A 25,630-nucleotide genomic window follows, 5' to 3' on the forward strand; every position below is an offset into this window, starting at 1 on the left:
CTCCTCACAGCCCAGTCTACAACGGTGCTTAGCAGGGAAGACGCACTCCATACCCATGCCTTGCAGGGTCTCTTCAGGCCAAATCATAACGCGGACTTCATTGCCCGCTCAGGAACTCAACGGGCTTCAGGATAATAGCCATCAAAATGGACAGCGTTTTTGTCAAAGGCAAGGAGCTGGCTGTTCACAATGAGTCCCTTAATCAAAACATTTTCACCCTCAAGAGGGAAACGGAATGTTTTCTGTGGCCTCTCAGAATCCCTTTCAGCTTATTTATTATTCCCTGGAAACCCACAGAGTGAAATTACATGCTTGAATCAAGTTTTGAGACAAAAATAAGACAGGTAATTAGATGACAGAATAATATCAAATAGCTTAGTTGTGGTTTCCCTCAGTAGGCGCATGAATGTTGTTCTGTAAAGCAGGATAGAACTCAAATTCTTCTCCCTACTGACTTTGGTGAGTTAAAAAAAAAATCTCATTAATGTTCTAACTTTATTTCAGCAGCATCTCAGCTATTTGCTAATATATATATATATATTGTGTGTGTGTGTGTGTGTTTAGATAACTACTAGCTAGCTAGCTAGCTAACTGGATGGATGGATGGATGGATGGATGGATGGATGGATGGATGGATGGATAGATAGAAGATAGATAGATAGATAGATAGATAGATAGATAGATAGATAGATAGATAGATAGATAGATAGATAGATAGATAGACAGACAAATGGGTTAGGAATGTGAGTGTCCACCATTTGAAAGGAAACATACGAGAAAACATTCATTACTTTGAAAACAAGCTCAGCAAGAAGGACAGATATTCCAAATGGTCGATGAAATCATCAGGTTACCTTAACCAATGATGAATGAGGGACCTGGAACTTCTTGGTGTCTTCCTGAAACATAGGCGGTACCTTTACCTTGATGTCCCAAAGCCTGGGAGAGGCCCCTCGTTGTGGTCCATCGACTGAGTGGTCTGATGCAGGAAGAGACTGTGGTCAGAACGTGAAGGGTGCCAGGGAAAAGTCCAACAAATAGCACCAAGCCTTCTCTTGGGGAGGCAGGGACAGGGCTAGATGCCAGATCTCTGGGCAGGGATGGCCAAGGTTCTTGGTAGAGTCTGTGGGTAAGCAAGTACCCGAGCTTTGGGGTTGGAAAAAGGTGGCCTTGACCATTGGCTCTCCAATTTCCTACCTATGTGGCTCAGAGCAAGTCATTTGACCTTCAGTACTTTCTATTCTGTGATGGAGATGATGGCGGCCATGGGAGTTGATCAAGCAAGCACATACACACGCACAGAACAATGGCCTTCAAGCTAACTCCAGCTCACGGTGACTCCGTGTGTTTCAGAGCAGAACTGTCCTCCACGGTTTTCAATGTCTGTGATCCTTGGTGAGAAAATCGCCAGACCTTTCTTCTGAGGCACCTCTGAGTGGATTCAAACCTCTAACACTTCAATTAAGAACTCAGTGCTTAACTGGCTGTGCCATCCAAGGGCTGCTCTACAAGGCAGTCATGAATTACATAGCATCGTTCATCTAAAACGCTTTGCACAGGGCTGCCACAAAGAGAGGGACCAATGAACAAGAACGATCCTCATCCCCAACCTTGTCGTCTTCCTCCTCTTTCTTTCTCCTCCTCTGCTTGAGAAGGCAGACAGAAGAGAGCATCCCAGTGCAGTGCCATGGGGCATGATGCACGCTGACAGCAAGGACTGGTAAAGGGCTCTGAGAATACAGGGGGCTTCCCAGGCGAGGGATGGTAGGAGAAGAAGACTTGGATGTTTTTATAGAAGAGGTAACCCATACGTCTGAAAGGATGAACCTGGGCAGCCCAGCAGACAGCACATTGAGCTTTCCAGGCATGGAGACCAGGAAGTCTCTAGGGAAAAATCTGCCTGGGGTTGAGCTGAAAGGCCAGAGAGCACGGAAGGCAGGGAGAGGCTGAGCAGACATGCTGCCTCTGTGACCTGGCGTCGTATGGTAGCTCCAGTCTGTGACCAAAGGCAAACAGTAGACATTGTTATGACCTGTGAACCCGTACCCGGGCAGGAAATACTTGCTAAGCTCTGCACCAGAAAAGCCTCTGAGAGAAAAGCTTACACTCACTGTGCAGTGTGGGGAACCTGGGGCTCTGGGAAGAAAAGCGTCTTATTTGAGGCTGAGCCAAACTTTGGAATTTTCCCCCGGCTACCCCCATCTTGGCCCCAAATTAAACAGCTGACTTACTAGTAAAGGGTTCAAACGTCCACTCGCTTATCCTGGACTCGCTGAAGGTCTCCAGCCGATACTACAAAAGGAAAACAGCGCGTTCTTTCATATGAGTGCCCGTTGGGAAGACAGGGAGTCCAGCACCGGGCCCCATAGCCATGAGGTCATGCGTACCACACACAACGGACAGCAGGGATCGCTCACCATCAGGAACCCTGCCCCCTCCCAGAGGCACCCAGCTGAAGGGATTCCAATGCCCTGCTTCTGGACACACAGCACGTTCCCCTTGACTGGCAGAGGCCGTGGGAATCCATGGCTCAGATCTGGAGGAATTGCTCTGCCTGGCACAGATGCCCTCCATGCCGATCCTCATCAGCGGAGTCCCAGAATGGAAAGGTACTTCAGGCACCACTTTGTGTTGTGGATTAAAATGTGCCCCCTCAAGTACTATTTTCAAATCCTAACCCCTCTAGGGTTTTAATGTTCATTAGTTCATATCCCAATAGGGTGGGTTCTCAAGCTAATCAGTTCTGAGTTATAAGCAGAGCAGATTAGACACAGAGATCTCCACACACAGAAAGTATTTGCCCATGAGAATTGCCCACAAGTCAAGGAACCCTTGGGGTTAACAACAAGGAACCAACAGAGTCAAGCCCGCAGTTTGGGCTTCTAGCCTCCAGAATGGTGACAAAACAAATCTCTGTTCTTTGAAGCCACCTGTTTGTGTAATGTACGCTACCACAGCACAAGGTAAAGAGGGTGATTTGGTTCCTCCTTTTATATGTGAGGAAACTCTGGCTTAGAAAGGTCAGCGGGCTTGCCTGAGGCCACGCAGCTAGATGGTGGTCTCTCTCTCTGCAGATTCCTACTCCACTACTATTCAAGAGATGGATATGATTTGATCACGATGGTAGGAGGGGGATGATTTGAAACAAATTGTGGTAGCAATTGGACAAGACTGCTTGATGTGGTTGAACTATAGAATGCTATGATATCTGGCTTAGCTCATAATAAAGTGGTTTGGGGATCTGGTGGGTGCTGATGGGACATCAACATGTCACTGGCCAGGTGGCACCTCAAAGCTGCCCTCCTGCTCTGTCCCTGGCAGAAAGCCATGGAAGGATTGGTGTGAGTCTGGGCACCCAATATTGGACTTCCGTCCTGGGTGAAGAATTTCCTGGTCCAGAAGTGGCTCAGGGAGGCAGAAGGAACTGTGAACTCGGGGAAAGAGAGGCAGGAGGGTGGACCAGGGAAGACAGGGGCTCCATCTTTGAAAGTTAATCCCTGGGAAAGAAGTTTAGTCTTGTGCTTAAGGGTCTGGGCTTCAGAGCTACACCCCAGTACTTAAGTCCCAGCCACAGTGTCTAGCTTCATATTCTGGGACACGTAATATAACACGGCCAATCCCTCCTTTAGAAAGGATGACAATCATAGCCATGCTGGCTCCATGACAGAATTCTGGCCTTCCATAAGGGAGACCCAGGTTTGATTGTAACCAGTGCACTCCATGTGCACACCATCCATCCTTCAAGGGAGGCTTGTGTGTTACTATGAGGCCGAACAGATTTCCGTGGTGCTGTAGACTGAGATTAGGAAGAAAGTCCTAGGGATCTAGTTCTGACAGTCGGCCAGTGACAAACATATGGATCACAAGCAGCTGAGCTGTAATTGAACATGGGCATGAAGCAGTCCCCAGCAGCATTTTCTTCCACGGTTCAGGGGTCTCCTTATGTCAGGGGCTGAGCCCAACCACAAGGCAGTTAAAAGAATTTGATAAGACTTCAAGGTCACATAAGGGCTTCCAGAGCTAATTCCTCAGAAGTGGACTGTCTGAAAGGACGCCCTGCTTGGTAGAGTGAAGTCACTGCAAGCGAGTCAGGGCGACCCCTTTGGATTTCCCAGACTGTAACTGTTTACGGAAGTAGAAAGCCCAGTCTTTGTCCGTGGGAACTGCTGGTGGTTTCAAACTGCTGACCATGCAGATCGCAGCCCAAGGGGTAGCTACTGTACCACCAGGGCTCCCGCTTGAAAGAGTAGAGGGCCATCCAAAGAGAGGAAGGTCCTCAATGAGATGGACTGACACCATGGCTGCAAGAACGGGTTCAAGCACAACACTTGTGAGGATGGTGTGGGACCGTTCTGTGGCACACAAGGTCACTATGGGCTGCACAGGGTCACTGTAGGTCGGAACTCCTTCCTGGCACCTAACAGCAGCAAATAGTAGCAAATATACTGCCCCTGTTGTCCAGCTCACTTGAGCTTCTCAATGGATAATTGATAATAATTGTTATTATTGTACTATTGCTCACCAATCCACACCAAGTACAAAAGGATGTAAACATCAGCACCATGCACACACTCACATCCACTACTCCTAGTCCCTGGCATCACACAAGACCACTCCCTCAGCCCCCAAGCCTGATCCTTCCCAGGCCCACAGCCCCTCGTTCAGTGCCCAGGCCAGGCCAGGCCATGTACCCGGCAGAGCGTCTGCTGCATCAGCTCCTGGATGATGAGGTCGCCGGCCGCTGCACTGGGGTAGCAGCATTTGGAGTTCACAAAGCTGAGGAGGGCTTCTCGGGCCACCTCTTCGGTCACCATGGGGAATCTGTGGAGACCAAGTGGAAAAGCAGGACTTCCAGAAAGGGTTTTCAGGCTCATCCAGGCTAGTCCCCTCATTGTGCAGATGGGAAAGTGAGGTCGAGAGAAGGCAAGGCCCCTGACACATCATTAATTAGACACAAGGACACGCACACAGAAACTCAGCTGCTGTCAAGTTCACTGCACCTCACAGTGACTTCATCTGTGCAGACTCTAACGGTGCTCCACCAAGGGTTCAAGGCTGGTTTTTCTAGAAGTAGATCACCAGGCCTTTCTTCTGAGGCACCTTTGGGTAGACACCAACCTTCGGGTTCATAGCCAAGCATGTTGACTGTGGGTACTTCTGGGGACTCCAACTAGGGCCCAAATAATTGGCAACACACTCAGGGTACATCTAGCCAAGGGGACAGTGTGACCAGGGTCATCGTGTGACAGGTATTTTGAGAGAATAAAAAACCCACTGAACTGAAGGTTGGAGCCCCAGAGAAGACCTGCAAGAATCTCAGAACTCAAAATAAAAAGAGCAAGACTTAGAGCTGACTTGTGCCATTTAGCAGAGGAGGAAAACTGAGCTCCAGAGAGGGTGTCACACAGGTGTCTGGTGTGTGGCTGGGTGGGGCTCTACTAGGCTCCTGCCCTCAGAAACCAGACTTTGATTGGGGAAGACATGGCACGACTGGGCTGTCCATTCACATGAGACTCAGCCCCAGCAGCACCACCAGCTGTGCACAGAGAGATGCCTTGTGGGCATTCATGGAATGAATATAGCAAGAAGGGAAGGGGACACAGGGCCCCTTTTGACCCCCTGGGTGCCTTCACTATCCTTCTAGAAAAAAGCCCTCGTTGTTGGCACGCAGCTTCTAGGCTGCTTCCTCAGCAATGCTCTCCCTGCTCCCAGAAGCATTATTGAAAGGAACCCTTTCCTCCTGCCCCTTCTTTGCATGGTCATAGTCATCCCCAGGACAAGCTGAGAGAGTATCCAGGGCTATCTGGTGCTCCTTCCCTGCATGGTCAGAGTCATCCCCAGGACAAGCTGAGAGAGTATCTGGCAGAGTTCACCCCTGCTCATGCCCTGCCGGCCCAGCACTGAGGTGCCCCATCAGGCAGAGAGCATGTGCTGTTACTTTGGGCTGGACTCTCAGACCAGGTGAGGCAGCAGGGAAGACAAAGGGAAATGCCACTCACAGCAGCTACGCCTGGAGCTCTGGAAGCTCCAGAACAGGGCAAGGCTGCCCCCGCTGGGAGCTGTCCCAGGGGAGGGGCTGGCGCCACCTTCTTTCTGCACAAAGCCAGCAGGGAAAGCCTGGGCTCTCCCCCAAGTCCTCACAAAACAATCCAGGTCTAGCCAGGGACTAGACCATGATTGATGAGCTTTTTCTGTAAAGAGCCAGGCAGTCTATGTGCTGCAGACTATTGACACGCCCCCACTCTGAACTGTAGCACAAAGGTATCCATTTGTTACATGCTATGAGTGGGTTCCAACTCACAGAGGCCCTCATGTACAACAAGAAAAGAAACACTGCCTGGTCCTCTGCCATCCTCTCCATTGTTCTTCTGTGAGCCCATCAAAGCAACTTCTGTGTCCATCCATCTTGTCCACAGAGAGTACCTAAGCCAATGGGTGTGGCCATGTTCCATAAAATTTTATTTGCAAAAACCAACGGTGAACACGGTTTGGCCCAGGAACTGTAGTGTGGAACTCTTGTTCCAAGCTATGGCTTTCCCCAAAGCTGGGGAAAGCCCACCCACCCTCCACCAGGGGATATTCCGCCCAACTTCTTCCCAGGGAATTAGCTTCCTGAGTGGCTGAGGGAGCTCTTATTTGTCCTCTGTGGGCCCACATGACTGAGGGAACTTCCTCAGGCAGCTTGGCAAACACTCGCCAACGTTCCATGCTGTTGCAGGAATATTCACAGTGTTCTACACCAAAGCAGGCAACCTACCAGCCTTCTGGGGCACTCCCCTTAAGAGGGAAGCCACAAAAGGATAAAGTGGTAGGCTAATTCCATAGTGAAATTAGCTGTAGGCAGTTTGAAGAAGCATTCCTACAAGTGTCCCAGAGAGAGCCAGTGCTCTTCGACTACCTGGAAAATGGTACCTGGATCCTCTAAAACAACACAATGCAAACAGCAATCAGCCCCAACGACCTCAACATAAACAGGAGAAACAAAAGGCAATGGCAGAAGAAGTCCTGAACCTAACGACATGCATAGAAGAAGCCGACATTGATCTGCCACAGAAAGAAATTTTCAGAATGATGCTTGGAGTCATATAGGATATGAGGGAAACAATGCAGAAAAAGGATGAAATTATAGAGGAAATAAAGTCCATATATCAAAGGGAAATACAGGAGCTTAGGGAGGAGATAAAAAACCAACAATAAACTCACAGACCTCAAGAATCAACTGGAGGAAGCAGAGTTGCACCTGCAAACAAAAATCTAATAAGATCATCAGAGAAACTGAAGAAAACCTAAGAGCTATGTCTGATGCTATGAATAGGAACGACATCAGAAAAATTGGATTACTGGAGGAAAACACAACAAAGAACTCATCAGCAACAATATTGAGAGCATTCTTGGAGGAAAACTTCCCCCAGCTTAATGAATGAAAACCAGGCAACCATTCAGGAGGCTAAAAGAACACCAGCTAGACTGAATCCCAATAAGTCACCAGGAAAGAAAAAGGAGGAAATCCTCCTTTGAGGAAAAGGAGAAAATCATGAGAGCTGCTAGGGAAAAACAAGCAATCCCATATAAAGTTTCCCAAATAAGAATATGCTCAGTCAGACCTATCAGCAGAAACTATGAAGAAGAGGGGAGAGCAGAGTAACATATTCCAAAAACTGAAGGAAAATAATGTAAACCCAAGAATACTTTACCCACCCAAATTATGGCTTTCCATCCTGGCTTGGTATCCAAATGGCCTGAGGAGTTTGGCAAAATGCATATTCCCAAGTCCTGGGGACCCTGATCCAGAAGCTTTGGGGTGGGGCATGTCCCCCCAGGAAATCCTGATGCACTGGCAGATCCCAAGGGATACCTCTCAGAGACAATGCTGATATGGAAAAACTCATAGGGGCACAAGAGAAAAATGGCAGCTCACCTGTGTTCCAGGAAGGAGGACCAAGATCTTGGTTGCTGGGATCTCCCTGGGCCCTCTGCAGGCGGGAAGAAGATTTGCGATCCTGGGGGACAGAGGAAGAATCAAGAGCTTAGTGGTCTCACGCAAAGGACCAGAGGTTCATGTGGTGAGGAAAGTAAGCACCTAGTGAATCAGAGAATGGACAAAATGAAGAAAAACAAGATGCTGGTCTTTAATGAACTTGGTCATGGACTATGCCCCATTTTCTCCTCTCCCCAGTTGTGGAGATTGAATTGTGTCTTCCAAAAAGATGTTGAGGTCCTGCCTTTGTAAATGCAAACTTGTTAGGAAGCATGGTCTTTGAAGATGTCCTCACGTAAGCTAGCATGAGGTCATGCTGGAGTGCCTTCCAATCCACTAAGTCAATTCCACCTCTATGAATGCAGAGTAGAATGGCATTCCAGAGGGCTCTCAAAGGCTATGAACATCCAAAAAGGAGATCACAAGCTCTGGCTTTTGAAGTGAATAGGGATGGATTCAAACCACCAACCTTTCAACTAGTAATGAAACTCTAAGCCAAATGCAAGTAGATGGGTCCTAACCCAATATGAATGGTCCTTATGAAAGACAAGGCTAGACACAGATAATGTGGGTGTGGAGAGAGTCACGTGAAAACAGAGGTGGAGACTGGAGTGATGTATCCACTTACCAACAAATACCAAGGGTCACTAGCCATCACCAGTAGCTGGAACAGGGGCAGGAGCCCAATTCTCCCTCTGTGGAGCCTCTGGAAGGAATCAACTTTGCCAACCCCTTGGCTTTACAATTGTAGCCTCCAGGGCTGTGCGGCAATATGTTTCTGACAATTTAGGTGTCACACTTGTGGGGTTTTATCATGGCAGTCCTTGGAAATTAACACACCACCGTGGCAAAGATAGCCCAAAGCCACAAAGGTTTCCCAAGGGTGCCCCCTCCAAGGGAAGGGAGCTTTCCCAGCACTACCCTGTATCAGACTTCCCTACCAACCAGCCAGACCCCCAGACAGAGAGTGAATGAACCAAGACCAGTGGACTTACCTCCTCCTTGAAGAAGCCAATCATAGCTGGGTAGTCTCTCCAGAAGTTCAGCAGGGGGCACCAGAGGGCTCTCAGCCTCAAAACTGAGGTCCACCACACCTGGGGAGGACAGACAGTGCTGTGCTTTAGGATGGGAGGAGAGAGGTGATGACGGCAACAGAAGGCTGGAAACTGAGGCTGGCACGGCCTATAGAGCCCTCCCGATACTCTGGCATCCTCCGAACTCAGAGCATGTCCGCAGGAAGGACAGGGGCAACAACGATGATGAAGATGATGGCCAAAACTGGAACATCCCATTACAGCTCGCATTCCGTTACAGCCTCCACGATAAGGCTTTCCTAAGCACCATGATATTCCATACCCTATGAGAGAGACATGCTGGTGTATTAGAGATAGCAGCCCAGCAAGAGGCAGTCTTCTGTCCCCTACTCTTGAACCGAAACAGGTTTGTGACTGCTTCTACCAAAACAAGGCAGTGGAGCTGATTCAGAAATCAGCAGCTTGCATTCCTTACCTCTGGAACACTCACTCTTGAGCTCTGAGACATCATGAGGAAGTCAGACTGTCCTGCTGGAGAGACTGCTTAGAACAGCCTAGGGTAACCGACAGAAGGACCAGCTGGTTCCAGCCTTTCTATATCCCCTGTCCAGGCACCCCGCAGATGAGCAAAGCCAACGTGGATGTTCAAGACCAGACATGCTGCCTGCTGAGTCTCGTTGAGTGACTCCCCAGTGCACACTACATGGAACAGAAGAATCATCTGTCTAAACCCTGCCCAAAATACTGGCGCACTAAATCAGAGATATAATAAAATAGTCGTTTGAAGCCACTGAGCTACAGCTTCCTCTGATGAAACAACTTTTCCAGAGAGCAGTCCGGGGCTCCTCCTACTTAGTCTCCTTCCTGCCCTTTATCCTTCCATGGCTGTCAGATGCACCTTGTCTCTGATGACTGTTTTTGCCTACTCCAGCCCCTCTTCCCTTCTCCCTTCATGGGCAGGCTCGCAAAGAAATGTCTAGCATGCCTCGTGCTATTTTTGGATGACCCAAACTGACAGACAGGTTCCCACTGCCTCTGCTGTACTTAAGAGGAACCAGGCTCAGAAAGGACATGCAGCTGGTGAGAGATGGAGCTAACTTCAGAATGAGGCCTATCTGACCAAACCTCGTGTTCTTTCTACAACTTTTCATGGAAAAAAAGCACTTGTCCTATATCTGTTTTTTAAACCCCTGGGTCTGCCACGTGGTGGCATATGGTCCTGAGACTCCAAGGAGAAACGTGCATTATGAAAGTTCCCTCGCAAGGAACCTTCGCAGCTCACACGGCACTTCCCCAAGCCTGTTCCCTAATCCCCCTCCCACATCCTTGGGATCTGAAAGGCAAAACTTCTGACTCCACTCTGAGCGCCTCCTCCAATCTTCCCAGGCCTCACTGGAGGATGAGAAACATGGAAAGTTTCTTTAATCCAGTACTAGCCCACTGAGCCACCTTCAAGCCTATTCCCAAACCCCTCATGGGGCGGGACAGCTGTCCTTCTAGGGGCTGGGTCACTCAGCAGAAGGTGACTGTTAAGAGGCCAGGGCAATTCGTATTGCTTTCAGGCACCAACACACTCCACACTTCTCACTGATATTCGTCTCCTCACAAACAAACAAACAAATAAAAACCAAAGCCCACCGCCATTGAGTTTACTCCTATCAACTCTGTCGGACAGAGTGCGATTACTCCTTAGAGTTTCTGAGGCTGTGAATCTTGACAGGAGCAGACAGCCTCAACGCTCTCCGGAGGAGCAGCTGATAGGTTTGAACTGCTCACCTTGTTGTTAGCAGCTCAACACGTAGCACACTACACCACCGGGGCTCCTTCTTTGCTTCCTAAACCCTTGTCTATTTTTGTACTTTTCCTTTATGGTTGTTGGTGGTGTCACTGAGCGAAGTGGGACAGCTCCATCGGGTTGCCTAGGCTATAATTTCTACGGGAGCAGAGCGCCACATCTCTCTTCTGTCAGTCTGATGAGTGAACTTGAACTGCCAACCTTTCGGTTAACCACCAAGCACTTAATCATTATGCCATCAGGATACTTTCTAATTCTTTACCTCTACCCCCTCCCCCACCCCACACACAATCATCATCATCATCATCATCATCATCACATGCCTGCCTTTTCATATTGAATAAAAACAAAAGGAAGGAGGGGAAGTAAGTAGCTCTTATTCTACATTAGAGCCAACTAAGCCGATCCAGAATAAGGAGATGTGAGGGCGAGGAAGACTGAAATCCTGGAACACACTCGAGAAAAGGGGGAAGAGAAGGTGTCTGTCTTCAAGATCAACAAATAACCCTCTGCACTCCACACCCCGCCTCAAAATCAGGAAGGCCCTCACCCTCTTATAAGAAGAACACACCTCCCTCCCCAACACTGAGCCTCCTCGCAGGGAACCTGCAAAAGCAGCTGAGACGCAGGAAGGTTTCTACCTGTGGAATGCCCATCCAGCGGGCATAAGTCCTCTTGGTAAGCAGACCAAGTGTGGTTTCACTGAGCAGATGAGAGAGCGAGGGGAGACATGGAGTCTACAGCTTCAAACTGACGTCTGCAGACAGGTTACAAAATCCCCAGCATGACAGTGAATCAGGAAGCATTGGTCGTACTTTGCTTCTCAACATTGTTTTCCTTCTAATGAATTCAGTTGCATTCTAAGCAAGTTTAGTCGGCAGATGTCTAGTAGGCCAAAGATCAGTAGGTTTTTTCTGCAGAAAGCCAGATAGTTAAATGCTCATTCAACTTTTCTGTCATAGACTGAAGACGGCCTTCAATGATATGTAATTAAATGATCATGACTTTGTTCCCAAAAAACTTTATCTACAAAAACAAATTTTTATTTACAAAAATAGTCAACATCTACACACACTGCTTCGCTCCCCCAAACCTAGACATTTAGCTAGATTGATATGAGAAGGGCCAGGGAGATGGGGTTAGAACTTGAACCTGGCCGGGGCTAGGATTACAGTTCCCTGGAGGCCCTGGATGAGAATTAAAGATGAAAGCTAGGAATGTATCGCAGCCAGGTGGATTGGCCTCAGAGTTAGGAGAAAGGTTTTGCTATTCTGGGAGTCCAGCCCTGCTCTCTGCTGTGCAATACATTATGCTGGGCAAATCCTACAACATTTTAGGACTCCGCAGTACCCTCTATGAAGTGGAGCACCTGGTTTTCATACTCTAGTCCCTGGATGATGCAAATGGCCAAGTCCTCTACTACCAGCCAAAAGGTTGGTGGTTTGAATCCACCCAGAGGATGCTTGGAGATCTCCTGCCAAAGGTCACAAACCTCAAAGCCCTATCGAGCCTAGTTCTGTTCTAAAGCACATGGGGTTGTCCTGAGCCAACTTGATGACAGTCATCGTCAACAACAGAGAGAAAAGAGAGGGCAATGGTGACTCCGGGGTGAAATGCTCACCTTCCACATTGAAGGCTAAGGTTTGATTCTGGCCACAATCTGCCAGTGGGGGCTTTTGGGTTGCTAGGATGCTGAACAAATTTCAACAGAACTTCCAGATTAAGATGAGTGAGGAAGAAAGGTCTGGCAATCTACACTCAAAGCTCAGTCAATTGAGAGAGACTAGCATGAAACATGGTGACACCGTCTTGTTGACTGCTGAATGACCTGCCTCCTTCCCTCTCCCATCTCAGAAAATCCCACTAGTATTTTATTTTAGTATGTATTCTAATGTTCTCAAGATCAGAACACTGTAATTCATATTGTTCCTTTTGATGTGGAAACCAGGTGATTACTATTTTTATTGAATTACCAGGATGTTATAATCAATGCTGTACCCTGTAATGCTAACTAACTCTAATAACATTGATTTTGCTTTCTGCTTCTGTCCACACTTGCTAAACTTCTAGACAAAGGATAGATGACTCTTTGCCTTTAAAGATGGACTGAAATGCCCAATCAGGACTGCGATCAAGGAATTGCTTTTAGATTCTTGTAGCCTTGTTATAACTGAATAAAAGACTCTTCTAAATTTCAAGACACAATAGTGGCTGCCATTCATTTGAACCTGCCACACAATGACAACCATATGTGTCATAATGATCCATGAGTTCGCAGGTCCGTCACCATGAGTTGAGGCAACAGTGAAACAAACAACAAAACAATGGGACAAAGTACGCACGGTCCTTGGTGCCCTGTGTCTGGCATATCATCATTGCCCAGGCAAGGCCTTGAGCCTGAGGAAGGCTGATAGTTTGGTTTGTGCTGCTTTCAACCAGAACAAGCATGAGGATGCCCCAAGAGAAGGAAAGGCCTCACAGCCCCATCTCCTTGGACAGCACGTCCCCACCCAGAAGCATTTCAGCTGCTGGGGCATCAATACTGCACCGGACAAAAAGATATGGCAATGCCTCCACATCACCGCAATGCCCTGCTGGAGGGCAAGCACAGGGGGCAGGAAGAAGGGAAGAATACAGGGTGGGAAGCACACCGCCGCATCCATCAGCCAAGAGCCACCCTGACCTCTCTGGAAATTCACAACTTGTCAGAGCTAAATTAATCTCACCATTATGTTATGTGCAAAAATAAAGTAGCAGGGCTGAACTGCAGGAGGATGCATCATTTCCTGTTCAGACTTGAACAGGCACAAGAGGAATGCAGGCGTCACTGGACATTGTGTGAGGCCCAGCATGGGGTACTCAGAGGGGACAGGAGCCATGTCTCCATGGTGTTGAGGTCTTGTCTCAGATCAGCTAGCCATCATACACACATTGTCCATAAATTAATGTCGCAAGCATGACCTGTTTTGAGTTTCATGCCAACTGCTCAAACTCTTCAACTCATTGCCATCCAGCAGATCCTGATCCACGGTGACCGACAGGACAAAGTAGAATTGCCCTGTGTGTTTCTGAGAATGTGAATCTTTATGGGAATAGAAAGCTTCATCTTTCTTCCACAGAGAGGATGGTGGTTTCAAACTGCTGACCTTATGATTAGCAGCCCAATATGTAACCCACTACACCACCAGGGATCTTGACAACTACTCCTATTCCTAAATTATACACAAGCAAATGTGACTTTGGGCAACTAGCTCACACATGAATAGCAGACACTGAGACAGAATTAAAACACTGGTCCTGACTCCAAGTCAAATTATCTTTGTTTCTTTGATTTTTTACAGTTTTATTGACATATAATACAATTCAATAGTTCAATATCATGAATTGTACAATCATTTTTAGAACATTTTAATTTTTTTCATGGTTAAATTGCTTTTAAACTAAGTTGTGTATGCACAATCAATTCTAGTGCTCCCTCTTCCCTCCCGCATACATTATTTGCTCCCCAAATCCCCTCACCCACCCTATCTCCCACTAAATCCCCTATAGACCCTGCATCAGTTATTATCTCTATGCACCCACTTCTCCTGTGCTTCACAAACTGGAAAATCTAACAGAAACAATGAGAGACAAAAACAAAATAAAGTGGTAAGGATAAAATAATAATATAAAGATAAAAATACAAATAGTAAGAAAGAAAAGACCATGATCAATATCTTAAAATCCAGGGGAGAAATTTTGGCATAGAACAAGCAAGTAATACTTGCACCTAGAACAAATTCAGGTTGGGTCAAGAGGGAGGTCAACTGGCCAAGTATGGAGTTCTATCCAGCATAATCAAATTACAGTGATCTTTGTCAGACAGTAAAGCTGTCTGAGCCCCTTGCCTGTGGCTAGAGGGAATCTGCCAGAGGCGTAATCTGACTATTCCCACTGTCCTCCATAGGCTTCTACCAATTGGGCGTTCACAATTTAAGCTCTGATACTTTTCCCTTCATCTTATTTTGTTGTCATCTTTGGACCACACACGCGTGGGTGCTTTTTACATGTGCATTTAGTTGACTCCTCGCTTAGATGGCTGATTATTTTAATAAGAGCCTTGAAGACCCCAGATACTGTTCTGATTGATAGCCGGGCACCATCTGCTTACTTCACACTCTGCTGTAGCACCTTTATCTTCAGTGACCATTTCATGAAGGTGGATGTCAAGCAGGGTCTTATTACCAGAATTAACTATTCTTGGATTGGGGCTCGAGTTCATTGGGAGCCCTGTATCCATCTGCTTATCCATGGGATATGCACCACTCAAGTTTACTGTAGAGGTCATATTATGACAAAAATCAAAACCCCGTAAGACCAACTACACCAACAGCAGCAACCAACCAACCAGCAAACAAACAAGCAAACATAAAAAACAAGCAAGCTAAAGGCAGGAAAACAAAAACCAATAGAAACCAAAAGTAAAACCTTGTCAACATCCTGGGGTATAAGGTGATGGCACTGAGAGCATCATCAATTTTCCCAGGGACACAGCACTCTGGACACTGTCAGTATGAGGAGTCTATGCAAGTGCAGCTCCACCTTGGGCCTCAACCCATGAGTTGTTGCTCTACACAGTCCGATCTCCCATTCGATTGTGCTTTATCGTAAGTATGGGGATTGGTGCCAGGGGGAAACTTCCTGGATCCAATCTACCCACTGCAGATCCCTGCCCAACAGATCAAAACCTGTCATGCCACTACAATAGGGACATCAAGGTACTGAAGAGATGATGATTCTGGTTCCCTTTCCATTGGACACATGCCAAGCCAGGATATCCCCCTAAGTCCAATAACCACCACTTACACAGTCCCAGGGTTGCCCCTACTTCCTCTCCCATCTGAGCACCCAGTCCTCAGTTCAAGGGTGCAGCAGGCAACTTCTAGCCAGGGTTCAGTTCATTAATCCATGCCTCTATGTCAAGTCCGTCCGGGGCAGCCCCTGGGTTGTGCCATGCTGCCTTGCAAAGTCAGCATCCAAGGTCATCCTGGTGCTTAGTCCACGGTGTGGTCCTCCAAGGGTTAGGTAGAAATGTATTCATGGCGTCTACCCCATAACATAAAACCTGGTCCATTGTCCTCCTCCAAAGATCTTTCTATTTACCTATTCTCTTTACCGCATTACTCTGCAGAAATGGCATAAAATGGATGGATGGATGCTCAGAAAAATCTTTTCAAAAAGAGTCACCAAGGTAGCATTTCTGCCCTTCAGTCAAAGACATGTTCCTTCTGTATAAAAAGCAACTTTTCTTATGAAGAAAGGCATAATTGGTCAATAATCCCCTAAATTTATCTTTTCAAAAAAGGCTATTCTCTTTATTTCAGATGATAAAAGGAGCCTTCAGCCTTTGCTCCAGATTCCAGATAAATCATCTTAAAAGTATGACATCTTTTCTGCTCAAATGGCTCGCTACTACAATCTCAGTTTAGTTTGGGGGGATTTCATGTTTTCACTTTCTGTCGCATCTTGTCTCCTACAATGTGCAGAGCTCTCTTGCTTACCCAACAGTTGCATGCAGTAGGTACACAGATGTGGTAGATGTGCCCAGCACACAGTGGAGGGGTACACAGTGGGTGTGCATGGATGCCTGGTGACATACAGTGGAGGGGTACACAGTGGGTGTGCATGGATGCCTGGTGACATACAGTGGAGGGGTACACCGTGGGTGTGCATGGATGCCTGGTGACATACAGTGGAGGGGTACACAGTGGGTGTGCATGGATGCCCTTTGACATACAGTGGAGGGGTATACAGTGGGTGTGCATGGATGCCTGGTGATGTGAATTAAATTTAAGAACGTATGGTGCAAGAAAGATTCAGAATGCTCTTAATATGCAGTGAAGGGAAAAGTCGTGTTTTGCCAAGAAGAACCAACAGGTATATAATTGGATACACTAGTTTTAAGGACTTCCCAGAAAAAGAAAGAAAAAACACAGAGAACCTGGCTGCATCCCCCTCCCACCTGAATCCTACAGTGACTCACGTCCACTACTCCACGCTCTACACCAGGCTCATTGCCATCGAGTTGATTTTGACTCACAGCCATGGGACAGGACAGGGTGAAACTGCCAGTGGGTTTTTGAGACTGAGCCTCCTCACAGGAAGAAAAAGCTTCAGCTTTCCGCCATGGAGCAGCTGGTGGTTCCAAACTGCTGTCCCTGCAGTTAGCAGCCCTGCTCAAGACTGACACCCAATTGGGAGGCAGAGCTTGGACTGGAATTCTTATCTAACCTAATCCGTTATGACTAAGAGATTCAAATTTTAAAATGCTAAAACTACCAGTGAACAATGTTTCAAAGAAAAGGGTGGCATTAGAGTTTTAGAGAAACTTATTAAAACAAAACTATGGATACATATTTTTGACATATCAGAGATCAAACTAGATCCTGTCTAAATACATGCTAAAATATCTTTATAAAATCTCCCGGGTCAATATGAAAGGAGATTTTTTAAAATTTATATGTAATTCTTTCTAAAGAGGAAGACCCTTAGTGAGATGAATTAACACAGGGTCTGCAGCAGTGGGCTCAAACATTGGAACAATTATGAGAATGGTTCAGGGCCTGGCAGTGTTTCCTTCTGTTGTCCATCAAACAAACAAACACTCATTTCCATCGATACTGACTCACAGCAACCCTGTAAAACCTGGTAGAACTGTCTCTGTGGATTTCCAAAACTAGAACTCTTTACACGAGTAGAAAGCCCCATCGTTCACGCTCAGAGTGGCTGGTGGTTCTGAACTGCTGACGTTGCGGTTAGCAGCCACGGTTCCTATGAATCAGAACTGAGTAGACGGTGCCTAACAACAATAACAAGAAGATTAGCACACATTCCTTTTTATTCAGTTCAGAATCTAAAACTATAAGAGACCAAAATCCACAAGATGGTTGGGTCCTGAGAGTCCTTCAGAGTCAGGAAATCCAGTGACCGTGCAGATGTTTCCAAGTCTCAGAACCCTCTGGGGTTCGGGAGAAAGCTGGAGACCACTTCCCCCACCCCCACAAACTCTGAAGCAGCACATACATTTTGCCTACATTACAAGGGATCCCACCCATGTCTTCAAAATTCACATTTCCTGGTCCCAATCTCTTTTTTTGCAGATGGGGAAATTGAGACTGTGAGGTATTTCCCCATATCACTGAAGTCTATCCATAACAGAGCCAGGGTCTGAATGCTAGTCTTCCGATCCCCAATCTGTTGCTCCTTCCATCCCAACACCTTGCCCACTGCCAATCTGGAACCACACCCTAACCTTGCAGGTACAATCCATAAGTACCCACCGGGGGCTCTGCGAGACTGCTTCTGGCCTCGGACTGCCACTCCAGGGGATTTAGAAAGACGCTGTGCTGGTTGCTTTCTGGGAAGAGATGGTTCTGATCCTAGGGATGGAATTGTGTTCCTCTCAATAATCTGATTCTTCTCCTGTGATTGTTCTATTGCCCCACCTGACTTGGCCACTGAGCAAAGCTTCTAATGGGATTCTATATTTTGTGTCATTTTTTATTATAATTTGTTGCCAATTTGGGGGGAAATGTCCATTGTTTCCACATAGCACCTTTCTTCTTAAAATACCATTTTCTTCTTCCTGTTTTAAAATGGTCTTTGGATTACATTGTATTTCTTTTTTTTTTAATCATTTTCTTACAACTCTTATCACAATCCATACATACATCAATTGTGTAAAACACATTTATACATTCATTGCGCTCATCATTCTCAAAACATTTGCTCTCCACTTAAGCCCCTGGCATCAGCTCCTCATTTTCCAACTCCCTCTCCGTTCCCCCCTCCCTCAAGAACCCTTGATAATTTATAAATTATTATTTTGTCATATCTTACACTACCAGACGTCTCCCTTCATCCACTTTCCTGTTGACCGTCCCCCAGGGAGGAGGTTACAGATTCTATTGTATTTCTATCCTAGCAGTGACAGGGGTCACTGGCTGGGTTTCATGAGTGATGAACAGACATGCTCGTAAGCTAGGGAAAGATCATGAGTAGAGACCTATCAAAACATTCCTTTAAAATTAGCCTCATCGAAGTGCTGAACCCAACTCTTCGATGAGAATCCTGAAAGCCACGCTTAACTGTTGGCTCTGGGGAGTCAGGGCGCTGGGCGGTGGAGGGCATACTGTCACCTGGAGAAAGGAAGTAAGAAAGTCTATAAGATTGTAGACCTGACATGCCGCAGTAGTTAGAGTGAAATGTGCTCATGCACTGCATTGCCCAGAAGCACATAAAGGAAGCGCAGCCGGCAGCCTGCAAATTGGCTTTGCGCAGACGAGGGAGGAAGGAAGGAAGGAACACAGGACAGCACAGAGGCAGAATCTAAGACGGAATGAAGGGCAGCTGGTGGGTTTCTGTACAGTGGTAACCGCAGAGGAGGCCCACTTCCCCAGCCCACCAATGTACTCACCTTCATCTTCGCTCAGGTCCCTGTCCATGGTGCACACGTCCAGCTGAGGAGGTGTTTGTGCTGCAAATGGGCTCCGTCCACCCTGGATCTGAGAGACCACTCTCAAGCCCCTCCCAGAACAGGAACCCATTGTTTCTCCATTTACATACAACACAGGGAGAGCCCCGTGTCACTCCCTGCAGTTCTCTGCACCCAATCAGCCAGAGTCCTCCGAGCTTCCACTCAACCCATTCCTTCTGCTTACCAGGCGCTTTTTGGGTGCTTCCAGTTGCATGTGAGCTCACTGTAACCCTCCGAGGCGAGCACGTCCTTCTCTCTGGACTGTTGAGTCCAATCCTGGTCTATCTGACGCTCAAGCCAGAGCGTGGATCCCAATGCTCTGATTCCCCCATCTCCAGCAGCACTTATCACCCCAAGGAAAGTGCCTCCCGGAGGAGACATGTGGGGCCATGCAGTGGGTGGAACTCCTGACGTCTTGTGCATCAACCTTCTCGCCCCACATGGGAAGGAGCAGACTCGAATACTGAGTTGTTGTTGGTTACTTCCAATTGATTCCAACTCACGGTGGCCACGTGTGTGCAGGGAAGAGCTGGGCCCATAGAGGGCTTGGAAGCTGATTGCCAGGCTTGACTTCTGAGGTGCCTCCATGTGGGTTAGAATTGCCAACCTCGTCTAAGGCTTAGCCACCAGTGCTGTGCAGGGGTCCTCCGAGGCCACAGGGCTCACCACAAGCAGACAGCTGCCAGGGCAGGCGGCCCGGGCCATCACTCTCACCACGCTTGCCTAGCGCCCCGGTGAAAGACGGGAGAGCTTTTGTTAAATCCCTCTTCTTGAATTGCTTCTATCAAGGTCAGTGTTTTCTCAACCCATCTCGTATAAGATCACCAGTCGCCTCTGGATGAGTCCAGTTCCCCAGATGTTTCATAAGTGTGTGGGAAGCCCCGTTTCGTCCCTCATGGCTGGAGAGTCCACTCCAGCTCCTGATGACCAGATGTACAACAGAACAAAGTGTCACCCAGTCCGGCCCATCTCCACCCTCGTCGGTCTGCGTGAGTCCCTTGTTGTGGGCACTGTGCACCCTCGTGCTTTTCATCGAAGGCAGTGATTCTCAGCCTCCCTAATGCCGCGACCCTTTAATACAGTTCCTCATGTGGTCGTGACCCCCCCCCCACCAACCATAAAATTATTTCCACTGCGACTTCATCATTGTCATTTTGCTACTGTTATGAATCAGGCCATCCCCGTGAAAGGGTCGTTCGAGCCCCAAAGGGGTCACGACCCACAGGTTGAGAATCGCTGGTCTAGGGACTCATCCTGCAGCCTAGAGCAGATACTACTCTGCTGCGATCCACGGGGCCTTTCATTAGGTAAGTTTCAGAAGATCGCCAAGCCTTCCTCATCTGTCTTCCTTGAGAAACTTCACTGAAGCCTGTCCCATGAGTGACCCTGCTGGGGTCTGCCTCAGCTACATTGATAAGCCACCATGGTATGCCAAACTGGCATCGTAGTAAGCTATCTGAGGACATTAAAATACAGATGCCGTCCACTTTAGTATGTCTCCTTCTTATTCAAAGGGCCACCATAGTCCTCCAAGAATGTCCCATGATTCCGTATTCAGTCGTTCGTTGGCATCATATGGAGACAAACAGAAAAACTCAAATCCAGTCCTGTCATGAAAGTGGTGGGGGCCATGGTGATGCATATCGCACTTCACGGCTTAAAAATCATTAGTATCCCCACTTGACAGGTTTGTCTAAAGGCTCACAAGTGATTTCCCCAAAAGCACAGTGAGAAGTCAGGCCTCCTAACTCCTGGTGCAGCATGGTTCCCTGCCACACAGCCAAACATGAGCCCTGGGTCCAAATCCATTCCCCCTTATTTTACAGAGAGTTCTTATCTCACTGCCTGCAAAGCTCTCTGCCCCCCCGCCTCCCACCCCAGTCCTGTTTCCTCCCTTATACATCCCAGGAGCACTCAGTGAGCATCTACTATGAGCCAGGCCATGGCCCCAGTCTTCAGATGTCTATCTAAACCTGGGCCCACCCAGAAGCCAAGCCTGCCCAACAAATGAATCATGCCCCAAAGTGCCTGGTGGCCGGAGATAACATTGTTGTTGGCTTATCTGAAGGCTGGTTGAAGGAGGCCAGTGGAACCCACAGCAGAAATTGAGGATGGAGTCAAGGAGAATGGTCCTGATACAAATAAGAAGCCTGCCCAAGTAGGAGGTTCCTAAACACTGTATCCAAGCTTCCTCTGCCCCAGGGACCCAGGCAACATGGCTCAGGTCATGGGCCCCTAAATGCAGAGACAAAAAGGAGGAACCAAGACCTTTGGTGCTTGGATGCTTTGTCACTGAACCACCCCCATCCCCTCCATCCATCCCATCAGTGAGAGATTGCTTTCTCCTTTTTATAAGTGAAGAAACAAGGTCTCAAAGAGGTTGAGCAATTCACTCAAATCACATAACCGGTGTGTGGCAAAGCCAGGACTTAAGGAAGAGCTGCTGATGTCCTACTGTGGATGACAAACAGTTCTGTCCTTGCAAGAAGTTGCGGGGGAGGAGGTCATGACAAGAGTTAGCACTGACTTTGCCAGCAAATGATTACACCCAGTCAGTCTGCTTCTCCAGTCACCAAGAACACACCAAGAAGGGTTGTGAAACTCGGCTGCTCCAAATTCCCTTACTTAATAAGTGATGACGGTAAGAGCCTGTGTGTCTGTGATAATGCGTGCCCTCCTCAAGTCTCTCTGGAAGTTTCTGGGCAGTGCCCATAGTTTTGATCTCTAACCTGGAGCTCAGCGGCTCTTCATTGTGGTCTGCCTTTCTGAGCTGCTGTCCCGCCTTCCCCAGTGTGCTTCCCCTTTTCGCTCACCTTGACCCCAAGTCAGGCACCTCCTTTAAGCGTCTAGAACCAGACTGCCTCACATCTCAAAAGTGATTGGGGAAACCCGGAACATCAAAGAAAATGGGATTGGAATGTTTGGCCGGTTACAAAGTTCAGAATCTATAGGTCCTGACTCTACAGAAACCTCCATACCACTTTCCCTGTAAACTTGGCCCACCAGGGTTACATAGACCTGGTCACTTCCCTGTAATGGACACCTTCATAAATGCTGGGCTATACTTCCCAGATCCCCCTTAAGGCTGAGACTCATGCTCCCGGTTCCTGGCAGCCTCAGTTATCCATCCATAGTCCTGTCTTTCGTGAATTGCTCCGGACAGTGCATTGGGCAGGACAGCTCCTTCGGGCCCAACGCAATGGCCAGTGGAATTCATTTTTTTTAAAAAGGAAGAAACCAACTCGCTGCCACTGAGTGGATTCATAGCAACCTGATAGGACATGGCGAGCTGCCCCTGTGGGGCTCCAGGACAGTCACTTGTAACAGGAGTAGAAAGTGCAGCTTTCTCCCAAGGAGCCTCTGGTGGCTTCAAACTGTTGGCCTTGCAGTTAGCCGCCCAACTCGTAACCACTTCGCTACCATGAACAACACCTGGCAAATAACAGGTGCTCTATTGTCCCATAAATAGATGTGAATTGCATGCATGAGTACATGCATGAGAGTGTGAATTGAAAGCCATGTTCCTCATATGTGACTGAGAAACCTGTGAAAGCCAGAACCCCACTGGTCTGCCTTGCCTTTCCTGGGCTCACGCTGTCCATCTTCCCCCTTTTCTGTCATTCGTTTCAGTGGAGAAGATTTTCGTTTTCCTTCTCTGGCACCTGCCGTGGGTGTCCCTGTGCCACACAGGACTACATCTTCCTCTAGAAGCCCTGGTTATGCAGCGCTCGAAGTGTTTCGGCTGTTCACTGGAAAGTCCACAGTTCAAACCCAGCAGCTACTCTGTGGGAGAAAGATGGAGTGGTCTCCTTCTGACTGCACAGCCTTGGAAACTGGATAGAAACATTCGATTGTGTCCCAGCCGGGGCGCTCTGAGCTGGAATTGCCACCAGGGCAGTGGGTTTGCTTTGGTGGCTGTGACTGGTGTTTTGTTGTGGCTTCGCATTGCCCTGGCCTTCTGAGTCACTGTCTCCAGTGTAAGCTGGTGTCTGCCTCTAGAGCAAGAGAGAGGAGAAACGAGAGCAGGTGGGGCAGGACCAAAAGGGGTGGGTTTAAAATATCAGCTTCCCCCCCTGCTTCTGAAGACTCCCATTCTTTGAAGCCTAGGAATCTAGCCTCAGAACACCTCAGAGCAGGACTGCAGGCCTGATGCTCCCCTGGGAACTGGAGATCTAGCAGCTGACCAGGTGACAGCGCATGTAGCAGGGCTACACCACTTGGACACGTTGCACAAAGGGCTCTTCGGCTGTTCTCTGCAAATGCCCAGCCTGTGGGGCCTCACACAAAACCCACTAGGGTCATTTCAGGAGCATTGGCTGGGAAACTCTGGGAGAGGGGAGGGGGGGAGGGGAGAGAGGAGTGAGGAAGGTGGGAGGGATGGGCTTTGACTTCCTAGGTGCTGGCAGACAAGCAAGACAGAGCTCTGCTGCCCACAAAGATCTGCGATGCTAATCTCATGTGGTGGAAGGCTGCCTGTAAGCAACTTGTTCTCCTTCCCTCCCTCCTAATCAGATCCATTTAGCTCAAAAACCAATTTGAATTTCAAAAGGCCAGTCTACTGGGCTCACTTAAAATGTCAGCACAAATCCAATTTGCTTTGCCAGGTACTGCCCTGCTTCCCAAGCCACGGGCCAGCATGAGCTCCGGCCCTGTGTTTGCAGAGGGTGGTTTCTATCCAGAAGGTTCCCCTCAGGCCCATCCAGTGGGGAGCAGATTGGGGTAGGGTCATTATCATAGAAGGCGGAAGGGGTTGTCCGTGGGGCCCCACACATCCCTTTGTTCTACCTCTTCTCTGTGCACAAAGAGAGCCTGGAGGAAAAGTGGGCTTTGCCCAGCATCACATGGCCTCCCAGACACTCTGCTCACAATCAAGATGCCTCTCATTTTGCAGAGTGACTTCGGGGCCCACCCGGGGGTGTGGTGGCAGAGGGAGACCAGCGACTGGGCCATTCTCCCCTCATAACCAAGAACGGGTTTTGATTCCTTGCAGAGATATTGATGGGAACAAATGTCTTCAGTAATCTTAGGTGTTGCTCTATGGAGGTGCCCACCATAACTTCTCTTGCATCCCTGAGGCGAATGGTGGGCTTCCCATGTCCTGTCGCCTGAAGAGACAGGGAGTTCTCATTCTCTGGGATCCTGTTCTCTCAATGCCAGTCCCGTTCCTCCAGCTACACAAACTGGAAGCCTCCGGTTTCCTTCAACTCCCGCCTCCCTAATCCCCTACACCTGCTGCTGGGCCGTGCTCCCTTCCATCTTCATCTTCTTGCCAACTCCCTCCACTGGCCATCTTGCTCCCCTGCACCTGATGCCGGGCGGGTTCCTCTTCCCTACCTTGTGCAGCCAGCCAGAAGAGAGACTGTGAACCAGGCCGCATGCAACTGTTGGGTTTGTGGAGTGGGCTATTCCTCGGTTCTTGGCTTCACACGCTGAAAGAATTCACGCCAAAGCGCGTTCTGTGATCCGAGTTTTTATGAAAGACAGGGCAAGTTTCAGGTGTAACAGTCTCAAAAGGGTATACACTCTTTCTGGGAAGTGTCCCACACCGCGCTGAAACTGCGCTGGGGTTCACAGCAGGGCACAAACCACCATGTGGAAAGAGCACCCACACCACACGGGTGGAACCTAGGGAAATCCCAGGGACCAAAAGGAGAGAGCGCGCAAGAAGAATGCCAGAGCGTGCTCCCTGCCTTTAGTCTAGCCCATCCCTGGCTGGGAGAGGTGTGGTTGAAAGTATTGGTTGACCCCATTGGTTAAGTTTGGTCCACCTGTGTGATATCATGAACCTGGGCCTAGTCTGGGCGCCCAGGTGTACCTCCCACCTTGCTCAGGGAATGGAGTTGGGGGGAGCTTCAGTATGAGTATGCTTAGGTTTGGAGTGTTCATAGGTGTTCAATGATTGGCTGGTTTCTTTCCACCCTCCTCTATAAGGGCCCTTGCAGGCATGGGAGGGACAACCCCTGTCCCTAAATCAGTTACCTAGCAGGCAGAGGCACATAGCCCAGTGCATAAAGGAAGAGCTAGTGATTATCTGCAGAGCCCAGACAATGTCACACATCACTTACCTTGTCATGCTGATTCACCTCTCAGGCAGGCCATACAAAGTCCCTTCACTATAGTCACCTCTGATCTCTTCCTCTGCCCCCCAGAACTCTCCGGCCCTGGGGCGGGTGGAGGGGGGCACCTTCTGGACAGTGAGAAAGACATGGCTTCACCCAATCTACTCACTCCTGGAGCATCCGCCCAGGAAATAGCAGAGACCCGACCACAGCATAACCTCATTGATCCGGATATCCACTGAGACTCCA

At 48.4% G+C, this 25,630-nt stretch overlaps 1 protein-coding gene across 1 annotated transcript in view; it reads right to left on the reverse strand.

Annotated features, from left to right (window-relative positions):
* Nucleotides 1-19,290, reverse strand: part of SSUH2 (ssu-2 homolog) — a 28,985-nt gene extending 9,695 nt beyond the window's left edge. The window contains exons 1-6 of the mRNA XM_075553396.1: nt 19,263-19,290; nt 8,974-9,072; nt 7,919-8,000; nt 4,692-4,821; nt 2,232-2,292; nt 855-979 (exon numbers count right to left, since the gene is read on the reverse strand). Coding sequence (XP_075409511.1) covers nt 855-979; nt 2,232-2,292; nt 4,692-4,821; nt 7,919-8,000; nt 8,974-9,072; nt 19,263-19,290 — 525 coding nt within the window. The remainder of the gene's footprint in view (nt 1-854; nt 980-2,231; nt 2,293-4,691; nt 4,822-7,918; nt 8,001-8,973; nt 9,073-19,262) is intronic.
* Between the last annotated feature and the right edge of the window lie 6,340 nt (nt 19,291-25,630).

Source organism: Tenrec ecaudatus, chromosome 6, assembly GCF_050624435.1.
Source record: "Tenrec ecaudatus isolate mTenEca1 chromosome 6, mTenEca1.hap1, whole genome shotgun sequence".
In the NCBI taxonomy this organism is placed as follows: domain Eukaryota; kingdom Metazoa; phylum Chordata; class Mammalia; order Afrosoricida; family Tenrecidae; genus Tenrec; species Tenrec ecaudatus.